Source organism: Numenius arquata, chromosome 18 (genome assembly GCF_964106895.1).
Source record: "Numenius arquata chromosome 18, bNumArq3.hap1.1, whole genome shotgun sequence".
NCBI classification, from domain to species: Eukaryota; Metazoa; Chordata; class Aves; order Charadriiformes; family Scolopacidae; genus Numenius; species Numenius arquata.
In genome coordinates, this window is record NC_133593.1 from 10,112,197 (window position 1) to 10,129,073 (window position 16,877).

General features: G+C 36.9%; 1 protein-coding gene across 4 annotated transcripts in view; it reads right to left on the reverse strand.

The window, feature by feature from the left end:
* BCAS3 (BCAS3 microtubule associated cell migration factor) overlaps positions 1-16,877 on the reverse strand; it is a 361,152-nt gene that overhangs the window by 211,857 nt on the left and 132,418 nt on the right. For 2 of the 4 annotated variants that reach the window (XM_074160469.1, XM_074160471.1), the window contains exons 15-19: positions 16,673-16,823; positions 9,463-9,507; positions 2,671-2,795; positions 1,873-2,038; positions 601-701 (exon numbers count right to left, since the gene is read on the reverse strand). In XM_074160469.1, coding sequence (XP_074016570.1) covers positions 601-701; positions 1,873-2,038; positions 2,671-2,795; positions 9,463-9,507; positions 16,673-16,823 — 588 coding nt within the window. The remainder of the gene's footprint in view (positions 1-600; positions 702-1,872; positions 2,039-2,670; positions 2,796-9,462; positions 9,508-16,672; positions 16,824-16,877) is intronic. The other 2 variants (XM_074160472.1, XM_074160470.1) reach the window with 1 other exon arrangement.

The following is a 16,877-nucleotide window of genomic DNA, read 5'->3' on the forward strand; positions in this document are numbered from 1 at the left end:
ATATAAAATACATGGGTTTATATATGTAATATACATATACCATATAACTATAGATATATAAATATTTTGGAATATGCAATGCCATGTGTATTGGCTCCCTGTGAACAACGTGGCTGGATGAGAGGCAGGACGAGGCAGGTGGGCAGCTGTCCCTGGAAGCGATGCCAAGGCTCCTGTGGGAAGCAGCTGTCTGAGACTCTGGCTGGAAGTAGCCCAGCAATCAGGAGTTCCAGAGGAGAGGGAAAATGCAGATGCGCTCACTTGTCACCGAGTACTGAATTCATGAGAGGAAATGGCTAAAAGCATGAGAAGAAATGAAGTGAAGAAACCCTGAAGACTTTAGGGGATCTAATGGGTCACACTTGCAAGGCCTGCCAAGCACTCACGTTTTGCTATGAGAGCCTCACAACTTTGATTCGTATCAAAAAGAAACTACATTTTCTACTCTACCGTTACTAATATAGTTGGTTACATGAAGCCTTATTCTGGGGTAGAACGTGTATTGAAACAAACACAGGTTGAAAAAAACAACTCAGAAAGTCACAGTCAGCTTAAAAAAAACAAAAAAAAAGACAAGACAAAAAGTTGTCAGCTACTTACAGCCAGCAAGAAGGTACTGGTAGTACTGTACGGCATCTGCAGCCAGGAGCAGTGGATGGTTTGCATTAAATGGTGGTTGGAGCTCATTCCACTGAGGAGTTCTGAGGTAAAACACAAGACTATTAATATTTAAACTAATACAGAGAATGTAAATCAGTGTTTCTGTCATCACATGTAATTATCTATACAAGCTCAGAAAATGTTTGTAATTATTTAAATTAGCTTGTTCAAACACTGCAGTACACCACAGGCAGTCGAGCAGCAGGACCAAATCGCGCAGATTGCGAGGCAAAGACAATACTTGTTTGTTGACTGCAGCACGGATTGCGCAAAAAAAAAATGATGAAGGCGGTTTAGATTAAGTTGGTAAATTCGTTTAGGACCATTGTATGTCATGCTGACGTTATATAAACACACAACAGAAACTGGGGAACTTTTTTGTTCTGTTAACTAGCATTGCTTCGATACTGTAAAGTCATTGAGCATTTACAAACTGTGAAAATAAAGCTGTGTAAAGCTATGGGCTATTGATCCAATTAGAATTTTCAATTCCATTACAACCTACTCATTTCAACAATAATGGTCTAGAAGTCTGCGTTGTAATTTTAATTAGGGTGGGCCATTCCTAAATAGCTTGGTAAATCAAGTATTGATCAATCTAGTCCAGCCATAAGCAGCACTAAGGAATACAGGAGACAAGAAAAATCGATAGAAAAATATTTTAAAACGTCAAAAGCACTGACAACATTTTCTCATCAATTTTTGTTTACTTTCTTCCACATGTCAGGAACAATTTCTTCAACTGTCTTCAGAAATGCTACCTTCAGCTACTTACAGGATAACTCGCCTAATTCTTTGCAATGCTTCATCGTGGAAATCTCACCCACGTCCCATGGCAGAATTCTGTACTTTAACACTATTAAAATAATTGTTTCTAGTCCTTATGTAAAAAGCTAAATTACAATCTGATGATTTAAAATCACTAATTGATAAGGATCTCTATTGATCCGTTAACACGTCCATGTAGCTCCATGCCTATAGAAGTATTTAAATGATTTTCATATATATCCCATTCAAACATACGAAAAGGTAAGCTTGAATTTTCTATCCAGAGTCCTCTCTTTCAATGAAAAACTTTAAGAGTCTTAAAGACAAACTTTAAGTTAAAATATGGGTGAAAATCATGATGCAGTTCATTCACCCCTTCTAAAAAAAAAAAAGAGCTCATGATGATTTTCTGGACAAAAAGAAGAAGAAAAAGGAATGAGGTACCTAACCAACGTCCAGCTGGCTCTTGGGCACGTCAGCATTTCCAAAGGTGTGTCATCGCTGATCTTCGGAGCCGTGCTGAGCGGCCGCGGTTCCAACACGTGCTCCACCAGGCTACCGTAACAACTGATAATATACAACGACTCCACCACAAACTGTTTTGATTGATCTGTTTGCAAGAAGAAAGAAAAACTTATTGCAATAGCACAGCAGAAACGGAAAAAATGCTTACAGAAACATCAGACTACTTATTCTAGTAAATCTCTTGCTTTTATACGCTTGCAATCAAAAACTACAAATTAGAAGCGAAAAGGCTGGAGAGACAAAAAGAAAATAGTACAAAGCACACAATTTTCCCCTTGTTTCCAAAAAATACAAATATCTCATGTAAGAGAGGTGGAACAGAGTTTCTCACCACAGTGTGTTCAGGTAATTACACACAACGCAAAGCATCTCACCTTTACCTCACAGCTTTTTCAGTGACGCTTCACTTTGGATTGAACTATCAACGTTTGCTTTCTGTCATTACATCATAATAAAAGATCAACTATTTATTTCACTAATTCAAATTCCTTGTAAATTGTCCTATATACCAAAAGCATCCAAATCATGTTCCCCAAAATCTCTGTTGTCACTGTGTTCAAGGAACAAAATCTACAGATAAGCACCACCTGCTCAGAAGTTCCCACAAAGTGAGAAAATAAACCAGAGAACTTAAATGTAATTTTAAAAAAAAATTAATTTTAAAACCCAGAGAATTAAATTCAAATAAATTTAAATTTATTTTTGTAGTATACCAACCTTTTTCTCTTTTCAGACCAGGATTGTTTGCAAACCATGACCTTGATGATCCAAAGACTGCAGCGACACAAAACTCTCCTCCCACAGACTTACTGGGTGAAATCTGCGGAGCGGGTTTGGATTTGCTTAAAGAAAGAACAAGATAAAATTATGAAAGTTAATTCTCAAAAATTAAGATGTCCCTTGCTTAATAGTTACTCTAAGATATTAATTCAGAAGTGGTGAATATCTGCAGTTCCCGTAAGATTTAGCAGGATTTACACATGCTTAGTGTTTCTCCATAATAGGTCCCAAATTCCCCTTGATCACTGAACGCATTAACTTGAAGAACACACTGGCTCATAATGGAGAATTAGTTGGACTGTTTAAAAGACCCAATATGGAATATTTGCATTCGGTAGAAACAACTTCCAAAGTGAATACAAACATTTAAAATCGTGCGTCCTTTGGGAATGAAAATACAGATTCAGGGTCAGTCGTTCTCTGGTATTTTCTTGTGTTTTCAAAAGAAAGTTACAAATAACACTAACTTGGACTGTTACAGTGGTAACTCAGCACAGCCCTGAAGCCTTTGACACCAGGAGGATGTATGTGACATGGGCAAAGGGTAAGAGGGAAGAACATGCGGAGGATACAAGGAAAGGGAAACAATGCATACACTCATGAGCTACGTGTTAAAAGAAATCAGTAATTATATCATGTAAAAAGAGATTGAGATACATTCTCCTCTGAAACACCCCAATGCGCATGTAGCAGATACACTGGTTGATGATTATGTTTCATGGAAACACCATTCCTCCTTACAGGAATCTGATGATACGTAACATTATGCTTTGTATAAACTCAAAACTATTTTCAGAGCATTGCCCATTTCCTCAATTCTTTAAAGTAGCATTTCACCCTTTCCTTATGAGGAAAGCTGTTTGAGAACTTCATGCAAGATCTCTCCTTTTCCACGTTGCCTTTTTTCCAGTCTTTTTAATTAGCAATTGGATTATTTTACATTATTTTGTATTTCCCTCTCTACTCTATTTTATCGCTCCGCTTCTCTTGCTACTCTCCCTCCTTCCTTTTTTTCTTCTATTAATTTCTTGTCCCACATTAAACCAGCCTATGATTACACCATCACATTAACTTGGTTGGTTTTAAGTAACGATCTCCAGTTCTGAGAAGACTGTGTGTGCAAACAAATTATTGCGAGTATTATGATGGAATTAAGCAGCAGGAAAAATATTTTAAAACAGCAGAAAGCAAACCAAACACTATGCATAATTATAATGGCACGTAATTCATACAACCTTTTTTTTTGTTAATGGTAAATTACTTGTATACAGGTGAAGTAGTTCAACAGAATGAACCGATAGGGATATTAAAGCAAGAAGAGATTATGGATCAACATAATAAAATAAGTAAAAATAACCTAATAAAAGCAAGTTAAACTAAAATTATTCTACAAACTGATCTTCTCTAAAACTCCTGCACCTGGCTGCAGAGGCTGCACCTCTCCAAAGACCTGTGTCTTGGTCCCTTACAGCTCAGTCCTGATCTCGCTGAAACACATGGCAAAACTCACACTGATCTCACTTAATTTCCATCCAACGACAAGGAACCTGTAGGAAGTGACATGTGGAAAATACGGCATACGGTTAAAAACATATAGCCTCCATCAGTACTGTCATGCAACTTGAAACATTTAAAATTGCCTTCAACTTGAACTCACCTAAAGCAGCAAATACTTTTTGTGTAGTAGTGTACCAGAAATGAGGTCATTTATGAAAATGGGAGAAAAGACTGTTTGCACTTGCACTGTATTTTCAGACAGGTTTCTGAAAGGGATTTACAGAAAGGATATCTGAGCTTCCCAACACCTCGTGCAGTATTACTGTGCCAGTTCTACAGCTGGACTCACTGAAGCACAGAGGTGCTGGGGTACCTGCCATAAATCCCACACATGGCAAGCCTGTGGGCATATGTTTCACTTAGAGGGGAAAAAAAAAAAGAAGAAAAAAGAAGTAAGACCTTTCAAAAGGAATTCCATCACACTGACCAGACTCAATGGAAAGATTCAGACAAACTTTCATGGACTTAGATGAGTCCTGAAGTTCTTGTACATGCAGGACAAGCAAAAACGTCCCAAAAGAGCAATTGCAATTTATAGTCAGTAACTGATATTGAACAACCACAAAGCACTTAATATGCAACTGTTAGAACTACAGCTCCAGATTACTGGGTGAGAAATCTGTGTTCCAAAAAGTTCCTGGCTATAAATATATTACCTTGTTAGCATTGGTAATTGCACTTCACAATCTATATTAGAATATTTAAAATGATATTAACATATTAAGTTTTTATTATCTGCTCAGAAAAATTCAGAAAATTTCTTTCACTTCGAAATAGTCACGTCACAGAATCAGTATTTTTAACCAGCTCTGTAACAAACCGTGTATCGATAACTACTTTCAGCTCACACTTTCCATACACTAATATTCCTTCACAAATGAAAATATAAATCCGTACACTAAACAGTCTTGTTATTTACTGATCTATACTTCAATTGAAAAATGATTGTTTTTAATATAGAACAAGATTGTTCAGAAAGAGTGCTACCCATCAATCAATACAAAGCAAACTAGAGTCCAGAAATGACTCAGCCATATCCACTTCCTCTTATAAACTCTCGAGAAGAGAATCTTTGTACCCTATCTTAACATTCTGAATTTTTACTCAACATAATCTGAGGTTATTAAAGTAATTTAAAGTGGAAAAAGAACTGGGAGCAAATGCTACTCTCAACTGCAAGCTGGAGTAAACATCTCCAGAGACATAATTGATTTCAATTTCTTCAAGCCTCTAAGCAGAAGGGACTCTGGTACTCTTAACAGCACATTTTTGCAGGGTTCTCCACACTCTCACGCTCAACCAAATACAGCCATAAACAACCTTAGAGGAAACGTTCAAAGCTACGTTCTATTTACATCAGGTCTTTAAGACGTGCATCTTTCAGGACATGCATTTAAGTGTTGGTTTTGGTGCCAAAACATTTTCCCTTCAAGAACAATGTTTTGTAGACAGAGAGAGCAGACCTTGTACAACACGATTACTCGTGTGGTTAAACTCAGTCCTGCTAAAAAATAAAGACAAAAAAAAAAAAGGCTAGTGCATCATATTGGTTTAGACATATTTCTGAAAAAACTGATGTCAACGAGTCTATTCTGAAAACTATAGTAACTAAGGAATCTTTCATTTTACCATCATTTTACTTTATCCCTGAGTTTTCATCAATACATTCCAACTCAAACTTCTTTCCTTCAGTAAATCTCAAAAGTTCAGTCATTTTCAGTAATAGTAATGCCATTAGAAAAATATATTTTCATGTCATTTTGATATTTGAACAACTTGGAAACTATAAATCCTCATTATTATGTAGATGCAAACACCCTCTCAGCTTTATAAATGATAACAAAACAATAACGTTGAAGGAAGGTGGTGAATGACTTGTTTCTGCTCTGAACTCTTGCTCTTTACTTGCTCTTAGCCATCAGCACTTCGTAAATTATTCCAAGAACTGAAATTAAGGCACATTTGGCCTCACTTTTAAAAACATTTAATTTAAAAGAATCTTCACAATATACTAACTTTCAAAAGATTGTACCATATTTTTACTGAAAAGGGTTGCGATGAAGGCAGAAGTGCAGGCTGTTGGAAATCAACACTAGCAAGAAGAAAGTGAAGCTAATGGGATCCAAACGTTCAGCCTTATAACTTCCATTTTCCACATTAGAAACAACAGCACTATAGTTAAGACATAAGGAGGATAAAAAGGCGATGTATTTTTTCCTGTCTGGGTCTACCCAACTGTGTAACTACACCGAGAATTCAGTGAGACAGCAGTATTTTTATCCCAATTGTATCTGTGCAGAAACCTACAGCAGGAATACCAGAGTAATAAAAAATCCTTTCAATGACATAGTTCTTGTTCTGCTATAAATTTAACAAGAGCTCTGCCTCGACTGAAGACCATGTTCATGTCACCACAGCTACCAACCTATTCACCTACCCCAGCTGAAGTCAATGACTGTCACCTACTAAAAGTGAAGTTAATCCCAAACTCCAGCTAAATACCACAATATTTGGGGATATTTGTGTTGCTGATGATAATTAACTTCTTCAACATGATTTTGTAGGATTATTTGCATTTTAAATGCAGAAGCACTGAGACGTAGATGTACACACGTCCAATGGAAAACATACATGAGCATTTTCTACTGATGTAGCACAAAAAGCGATGAGAGTGAACTAAAGAAAATTAAGACATCGCTTTGTCAGATCTTAACAAGAAATGAAGAGACTCAGCAAGAGCATGCAAGTTCTTTCACAGTGACAAGACTGTAAGAAAAGATTAAGAGTTACTGAAACCACTCAGTGCCACCACTTGTTGACTTCTGTAACGACTCAAACTCTGCCATAATCTCTGGAAATATATTGTGTTAGCTCTTTAAAAAATCATAACTAATGACAATATTTCAACTAGTTTACATTTTTTATTATTATTTTTCTACTTTATGTAAGAAAGAAGTAATAAGCATTAATACTATTAAAATATTTTGAAAACCACAAGCAACTATGAAAACCAGGGGCTACACAGTGCAGCGATGGAGTGTTCCTCAAAGGGCTTTAGGTTCATAGTCAAACAAGTGACATGACTTTAAAAATATACATAAATTGCATCTATATGATATAAAGGAACTGCTTTACAAATTCTAATACTATCAATCGTAAGAGTCTGCAAAGATTGAGAATCACATTGGTTTTATATTCCTAATGTACAGGCTTCAAATACGTCAGATTCATAAAACCGAAAAGCACTTATCCACAACCCCACAGCTAAACTCACTGAGACGGCAACGTATATGATTTCTGAGGTAAAAGTTCTATCTAGACTACATAAGCAGCAACAAAAGTATCAGGAGAAAAATGCATGAAATTTACAATTACACAAAAGATCACTGAAAAAGTGCATCTGTCTCAAAATACATAAATTTTAATTAATTTATCATTGTGCCTAAAACAAGAAAACAAAAACATATTTCCACTTGTCAAATCATGAATAAAACAAGAAAAAGCAAGAAAAGAAATGGTAGGTTCCTTTATTTGCCAGGCAGTAAGCTGTCAAATCGCCATTCATTTTGTTTACATAATTTTAGGTCTCATTAAGACCTTAATGGAAACAACATGATTTCTTCCCCCACCCAAAGTATGTTTTTTATCCTAATTTCTCTGTACGCTAGTAAAGACCATATTTTTTTGAGCTAGCACTGGCATTAAACAAACCACAAAAGAGTCTTGTGAAAGACAGGCAACAATTTTTGAGTCTATTTCATATATTCCCCTCTTTAATCTAGGCCTTTTAATCTTGCCTCAATCTAAAATCATTTCTGGCTGACAAGCGCCTCTGCCGCTTCGTGCAGGGGGTGACTGAAACAGCCATTTCCTAAGACAATCCACTCTCAAAACTCTTCTTCCAGAGCCTTTTCAGTTCTTAGATGACCATCAGACGGACTGCTTCGGTGCATCGGAAACTACACTTAGGAATGGTTCTTAGGAACAAGAGTACTTCGGTGACCAGGTATTCTCTAGGAATAAGGAAACATCACCTTTCCTTTAGTGTCATATTTAGTGCCTTTGCTTTTCCTGACTTTGGTCCCATCATCTGCTGTCCTCGGCCACTCTCGTCAGAGCTGGGTATCCTAACGAAGCTCTTAGGAAGCTCTTTCTGCTGCAGAGAGTATTTTGACAGAGACATGGGGGGGTGATGTATGTGGAAAGAACATCTAGTAGTAGAAACAAGAGCCACGTACAAATATTCTAACAGATACTGATAGAGATAGCTAATAAGTATCCTTAGTTAAACTCAAAAAAAACCCCAAAACCAACCAACCCCCTTAAAAAATCTCCAACCGTTCTAGCTGAAACTTTCTAAATTTTCTAAGAAAGTTGTAAAATGTACAAGCTTCTTCCGTTCTTGTCACTTAAAACTTCAACCACCTAACAACCCCCATCTCATAATAAAAAGGAGGCTGGAGGTTATGTAGCACCGTGTGAATACTGAGCCAAGCTCCAACACAGGGAAACTTGGTAAAACTTGTTTTTTCTTCTCTCTGGATTTCTGTAATATGCTGCAATTTTACATATTGAAACCAAACCCCTTATTGTTTCAAATATCCTGACTTTAATGGATCTGTGGTTTTGCTGGGGGTTTTTTTGAGTGTGATAAGCTGCATTTTTTTTTTTTTTTGCAGTGCCCATTTTACTTGCTTCATCTCTCTCACTGCAGGATTCTCCTCTCTACTCACTGCTAATCTGGCTTATTTTCGAGAGGTCATCATTGATGTTTTCTGTCCATAAGGACCTCAGTGCTACAGTAATAAAGGAAGCTATAGAGAAAAAAATAAGAGCATTTTTTTGGAAGGATATTGCAATAATTTGCCCACTGGGAAATAATTTATTTTTTCAACTTCTCTGCTACTTAAAAATTAAATGCCCTCTCAAAGGTAAAAAAAAAAAAAAAGAAGAAAAAAAAAGGCAATGCATTTCTTTGACAATGCTTGATGGTGAACACACATCCATAGTTTAAAAGTGAAATTATGCAGTGCTTCCACCTATGGATCAGCCATGCAAGTAAACAAATTAGGAAAAAAATTAATCCAAAATTAAAAGGTCTAAGCACAGAGTTATTTTCAGTGAGGACAGCAAATGAATTATAGGCATGCTGGGTTTGAAGTGGGAACTCACCATGGAGCTTTTATGGAAAAACATCCTGCTCCAAACAGGTAAGGTCTTCACGTAAAGGGGAAAAATGCACAGAAATTAGATGAAAAACTCAATTACCAACAAGTACACTGTATATCATGCTATTAAGATTTATGCAGAAGGTAAACAAAATAATTTTTTAAACTGTTCATGATGCCCTGAAAGAGATGTAGACCTCTAATGTACCCGGCATGCGGACGCCGGCAGCCGGAACTGCTCGGGTGACAGGTCCCACTGCCAGCACAAGCTCCCCCCCGGCAGCGGGAGGTGGCGGGGCAGGCACTTGGAACACGACTGAGGTGACAAACGTAACGCCTCCGCTGCAAGCAGGCTTTAACGGTATCATTCCAGTTAGACACAGTTTAGGCCTCCTTCCTGAAATCTCCCGATAAATCTGAGGCAAAAGCAGTTCAGAGCCTTAAACAGACATTAAAGTCAAAATTTATAGAAAAATTAGCATCAAGAACAACAAATATGCGGGTGTTCTCCATGAAACACTGAAGGTCTGAGAGGGACAGTTTGGCAAATTTACTGAAAGGAGGCAAGTCCTAAGTAAAAGCAACGACACGTACAAGCACCACCTTCTAGAGAAAATTACTCAGCCCTTTTCCTAGGACAGAAACATACTAGTGAATGAAAAATCTTTAGCAACTGTATGACACAACAATCTGATTCCCCCGCTTACAAGATTGCACAGAATGCAGGAAAGAGAACCCTAACTTATTTCAAATGCATTTGATGTTAAAAATCACCTGTTACAGAGCTCAATGTTTTTGGCCACTCAACAATTTATCTACGCTATGATTTCTTTTTCCTGTTGTTGTTCAACTATTTTGCACAGCCTAGAGTTTTTAAAGGGGTATCATATAATATTAATTTTAGTGCATTTTTAATGGATATCTCCCTTGTTCTTTACATCCCCCTTGAAAAAGCCATCGCCATACTGATATTTGCATAAAATCTGAAAAGGAGGAACAGGAGTTAAATTCAGAGCTACTCAAGGCTTCTTTGATTCTCATTTGGGATGTAACATCATCCACAAAACTGCTGAATAACTGATTTTGTAAATACCGATGCGTCGTTTTTCTTTTTATATTCTGAGCCAGTGATAAGTTCTGGCTAGTTGAAACAAGTGAAATATTCTCAGGCGATGAACCAACAGAAAAGGTCTATCATAGAAATATGTATAAAGCACTCAGCCATACGCCTACAGAATTAAACGGGTACCAGCCTGATTAAAAAGAATTCTGTGAACTAAATTTGACATGAGCATAGCATCAAAGAATGAAGACAAAAACTTTTAGGTGAAGGTGCAACTTAAGACATATATTCTTTGACATGCAAAAATATAAAAATCTCATAAAGAATAAAATATTGCAGGAAAAAAAACACCTATCTTTTTGTTATTAATATAGGACAAAAAACATATTGAAGATTTTTTGAACTCTGTATAACAGACTAGCCTTAACTGTTTGTACTTAAATAAATGTTTGGTTAACACTTTGAGGGAGAGAACTCATTTGGTAGAACCACCTGCCTTTCTAGACATAACATATCATCTTGGAATAGTGATAAAACCCAATTAAATTGTATGAAGCGTATGAATTGTATAATATCCTACACAGTCAACACATTCAGTCTCTCAGTTGAAGACCATTCTAATAGCTCGAGAGATTAGCCCAGAGCTACTGAACTGTTTAAATATTTGATGGAAAGCTAAGTCTTCTGCATACCCCATAGCCAATATAATGTAAAGCCTAGAACATCATTGGAGAGTGGTCAAATCTGACTGGGAGCTCAGAATTTCTAAATTATGATCCTGGATGTTTTGGCGAGTATTTTTTTCCCCTCCCTGCCTCAGTTTCTCTCTCTGCAAAGAGCAGGCAACTGACATTCAGCTGAACTCATTAGAACTTTTTAGAAGACATCATAGGCTTTTTTTTTTTCCCCACAACCTACTTTGTACTTGCAAATTAACAAATTCTATTTTAATTACAAATTGGCCTAAGCAGATAACATGATTTAATGGAAGGTTCTGTTTGTTTGTTTGTTTTTAACATGGATACAAAATCTTGTATCATGAAGAAACGTAATTACACTTTCAAAGACTACAGTTGAGTCTTAACAAAAAGCCTTCAGTGTGAGAGAGACAACTTGTAGCATTTCTTTTACAATGACCATTTTTTTCCCTATGATATTTATATAAGCAATTGTTTTTCACTCTTTCTTCACATAATATGGATGGTATGCTAATTGAGAGAGAGAGAGAATGTACAAATTACAGGATAACCCAACCTTGAAAAGACAGCACCAGATGGCCCTGCTCGGTGACAGTACCGGAGCAATGCCAAGGCAAAAAACTCACTGAGGTTCCCTCTTCTCATTGCTAGTGAGAAATTCCAAAGGAAAATTATGGAATGAACATGGTTTATGATTCAAAATTCCAACCGAATTTTCTTAATTTCTTAGCGGATTCTGAGTTTCGGCAAATTGAAAACTGAAACATTCTTTGATTTTGTGTTATCGTGTTTAATAAAAACTATTTAAGCTTTTAATAAGCTGTGCAATACCCACTTATTCTAACTTTCATCCCTACATGCTGCCATAGCGAGAATCCTTCCATAAATAGTGACATCTGAACAAAATTTAGTGCAAATAACTGTTTCATATCAATTACAAATCATTACAGTAGTTGCTCTATTACCAAAATGTATTATAAAAGCTAAACGTGACATAAAACACGTCTGAGAAACGTCTGGCTTCAGCACGCAGGAAAGCTGACCTATCGTACTGAAATCTTTAGCTGTACTTTCATTTCTTTCTTGACTTTCTTAGTTACTTTTCCTACTTAATTGGACCGTGACATCATGACTTTGCACTCCTTATTTTTGTTTGCTCCAGTAGTAGAACCTGAGATAAATGAAGCTCTCTGAGTCAAAGTAAACCAAACAGCAGTGATTTTCAGTCCATATAAGCAATGAGAAACACTAAAATGATACAATTGCATCAAACCCTTTACCTACTTTTCCCCTCCCTTACTTGGGGTGGAATGAGGGATGGGATGAAGAACAGAGAGTTTCATGTTTAAAAACACACTATCTAAATCTTCTGGATGGAAAAAAAAGTAAGGTTTATTCCTTTTCCTATAAGGTACATTGGATGTCTGTGTTTTGACAAGACCCAACTAATGCAGGTTACATCCTGGTGTTTCACTAAAGCTATAATGAATTTGAGAATGAAGCATGATACAAATATAATGACCATATCCCTTGAGAAAGTTAAAACAAATGCTCCTGTCAGAGAAGCCAACTTTTACAACAGTTTTTCTTTTGGGGAAGTTACTGCATCTTTTATTTCCCTCCTTCCTATTACAGCTCATCTGTGTCCCCACATTCTTACAAACTGGAAACTAACTACAACTCATTCCACAAACACAAGGAGCGCTTATAAAGCTATTGCAAAGCACAAAGCTGTCCTCTAACATATTCTGATTCACTGCCTTTTATAGACGAGCATGAGATGGATCATACAGTTCTTCCCCTTTCAAATCTATAAGCTCTTTGTAAATGAGCAATGAATTAACCCATTCACCAGACTTGAGAAGGAATTCAGCATTACTATTAAAATTTTGAGAGGGAAACTGAGGCACAGATATATAAAGACTTATTAAATCTAGCTCTTTTACTGACTTACATACCCCTAAATCTTTAAAACATAAGATGCTTCCTTCCTCATTAGAGTCCCTTTGGGAAAGCCTGTCTGCTGACAGCACAAACTACAGGAAAGCGAGTCAATGGGATGACAAAATATAGGGACAAAAATTAAGTGCTTCATGAAGGTGCGGAAATTACAATGAGAGACTTAAAAAAGGAAGGGAAGAAACAAAGGGCAGGGAACAAGGAGACGATAATGATGGCAAGAAGGGAGGTAATGCTCTGAGATACTTAGTGCTGAGAATGTAAATCGTATTCAGAGTAAGAGAGTTTAATGACTGATCAGAAAACGTTCCAAAATACACAAGTTTGTATGAAAAAAAAGCAGCTGTGATGAACAGCGCAGAAATGAGACAACTCCAGACTCTGGTCTTTCATTCCCATAGGGCTACAGCAAACACTTTTAAAAAATTTACTGCCATTCCACCTGTCAAGTAAAATGACATGCTTTGCAGCTCTGCTGGAGACAGATGATATTAAGAGCACTGATCAGTCCTTTCAGTACCTGAAAAATATTTTGCTGTCTTGGATACTAGCAGAAAAAAAAACCAACTTGACTTTTTGGTAATGAAACCTGCAAAACTTAATTAAGCTGTCTAGTATTAAAGAAGCTTCTCATATGTTAAAAGCAAATAAAACGGACAAAGCCGGAACTGCTAGTTACATGGTATTCTTTTGGTCTTGCTTTTTACTTTTAGAAACGTACCGCAGTAGATTAAATTTTTAATTCTTTAACAGTAGCAACAACAGAAAAGGAATCTGCTTCGAGGGCCACTGAACAGCGACTGTAAAATCCAACCCATAGCGAGTTCGTCTCCTTTTCTGATCACTGCACAATCACAAGGTTAAGCAGCTGCTCCCAAAGATGAGCCTTGTTTCCTCGGAGCAGTGCTTAAAGGTGCTGACCATGTAGGTGTAAATACATCTGTCTTTTGCCATTTGCAGTAATACACGCCTCCTACACTTCTCCGAGTGAGGCAGATGGTCCCTGTCCTGTCTAAATATTACACTGTACAGACTTACATTGCTATGTGTTTCTAGAAATATGAGGGCAGATGTTAAATATGTTAAACACACGCTTTGCCCCCTGGAGGTTTAAGTTAAGGCTGCTGTCTCAATTTGGTCATTTTAGGCATGCCAGGCTTCTTGGATCCTAGGCATTCCTCTGAAATCCCTGCTTTATAAATACAGCTTTTCATGTTAATTTTGTGTACTTTCATCAAATATTTTGGATGCAGAAAAAACGAAGGAAGCTCTCAGCTTCTCATTACACTTCTACACAGGCTTGGCTGAGAATTATGATCCTCATTCATGAAAACTCTATTTCCACAGCAGGGTATTTCCCATGACTGTTGTTTTCCCCCCTTACATAAGCCTGACCAAATATTTTAAATTTAATTAGTTTTTAAAATTACACAAAATAATAGGACAAGGACAGTTTGTGAATAGTAAAATTCACTTAAAGAAAACTATTAATATGAACACTGTGAATATGTTTAATATATTTAAGACTAAAACATTAAATAAAATAATGCAGATTTATTACATTTGCAATAGTTGTAGAAAAGTTTGCTATCACCACAGCACTAAGGAAACAGCCTTTGCAAAGGCCGCTGCATCAACTACTGTTGTAAATCAAGTGCTTTTCTGAAAATCATCAGCCTCACCATTGCTTCTACCACCATACTCCCCCTCGGCAGACCCTCAGCTGGTTTTTTTTCTTTCTACGTCTTGTCCCACCTAGTTCTAAGTGTCTATTCCATTTCTAGGAGTCTACCAACTCAGAATTACATTTCTGTCCTTCTCTGACGGTACTCTTTGAGTCACCTTTTTGATGGTTTCCCTCTTTCTGTAACTTCCTGCTGATCTCCACACACATTAACCTTGCTCTGATCCTTCCTACCTTCCTGTCCTCATCCAAGATCACACCTTCCTGTACTTTCAGATTTCACTCAATTGCTAGTGCAATCTTTTCCCCTCACCTGAGTTTAAATTGTAAGCGGAAAAAAATTGCAAAAATAAGCAACTGAAATGTATGCGTGGAAGAAGTTAAACCACAACTTTACCCTCTTAGTGTTTCTTTACTCCCGTTTACAATTATCTATGCAGCTCAGGAACTGATCTGCAGCCAGCCCCTGCGCCCAGCGCGATTGTGTGTTCGTAGTTCATGATTTGGCTCAACAAGCCTAATGAAATTCCTGTTTACAGCAACAAGAGCAGGACTGGATTGTTAGATAGACGTATAGAGAGATACACATGTATATATGTGCATACATATGTAAGCTTTAGAACATCATCATGCATACTTAATGCACTAAACAAAACAGTAGCAGATTTTACAGGATGTCCTGAACACGCAAGCACAGAACATGGGAATTACTCAGGGAGAGAGGGAATGAATATCTGCGAGCTCTCACCTGAAAAATAATTCCCGGTTCATAAAACACAAGGCAAAATTCCCCTCACTACTGGGGTGTGAGCAAGAAACCACTGAAGCAAGCAAGACAGAGCCTGCACCCATTTGCCAAAAAGCAGGAAAATGTTATGAACCTGTAGTTCTCTCAATTGTTTTGTCCAACCCCAAACTTGATCTATTTCCCTTAAAAATATAAAAACCATCTGTAAATTATTGCATGAATCAGACTTTTAACTAGAAAATATTCAGGGATTTGAACAACCAAAAAGCGAGAAAAAAAATATAATAATCACCCACTGGCTTTATGTATTAATTGCGAAACCTGAAGATCTGTAATTTAGCAAGAGAAAAATATCAACCGTTGAATGGTATCAATTAACTTAAATTTGTTACAGCTTATGAAGCTCACAAAATCTTCTTAGTAATTTTAACATATATAAATTTAGTAGAGCTTTCCACAGTAACTATTTTGAAGGGCTTTATCACGGCACAGTGAGAAGTACCAAAGTGCAGCTGGCTCCGGAATGAAAGTCCACACGTGAATTTCATAGTACAGAACAGTCACTTCAGAGGAAAAATAAGGTCAAGAAAACAGCAGGATTAAGTTCTCTCTTTATGCTCACCCTGCCTCACTGTCTTTCCATGTCTGATAGTCAAAAAGCATTTCTGCTTGAAAACTGTGGAAATCAAAATAAACAAACTTTAAAAAAAAAAAAAAAGTAAAACCATTCTGATTGAATACAGCTCTGCTTATGTTTCATACCGATTCCTGGCATGAACCTCTCCTGATGTCAATGTGCAGTATTGCCCATGTGGCAGACTGCAAGAAAATGACCCACCCAAATGAAAACTCCTGAATTTTCAGAGATTTGTTTTCAGGTTTCATTTACTTATCTGACGCTGGTGTTCTTTCCTTGTCTCCTCTTCCCCCCACCCCCCTTCTGTTGCCATTAAATTACACACACTGAAATGAAAATAAAACTAAATATCACTAGTAACACAAATTATTTCCATATTAATTATAAATAACAACGTTAAGAAAGGTTTGTGCAGACACACTTACCCTGTGCGTTTGGTGATGGTCCCTAATGTCATTGGCTGTTTGATCTGAGCAAGAGGCAACACCACGGTCAAACTTGGAAGAGGCAGGAGTCGAGGGTTCCCAGGATTATTGTTTGTGAAGTTGTTGTAAGTGTCTTGGCTGTTCAATTTACCTTGAGATAGAGAAGTAATAAAACACATTATTGGAATTTTTTCTTCGTTTATTA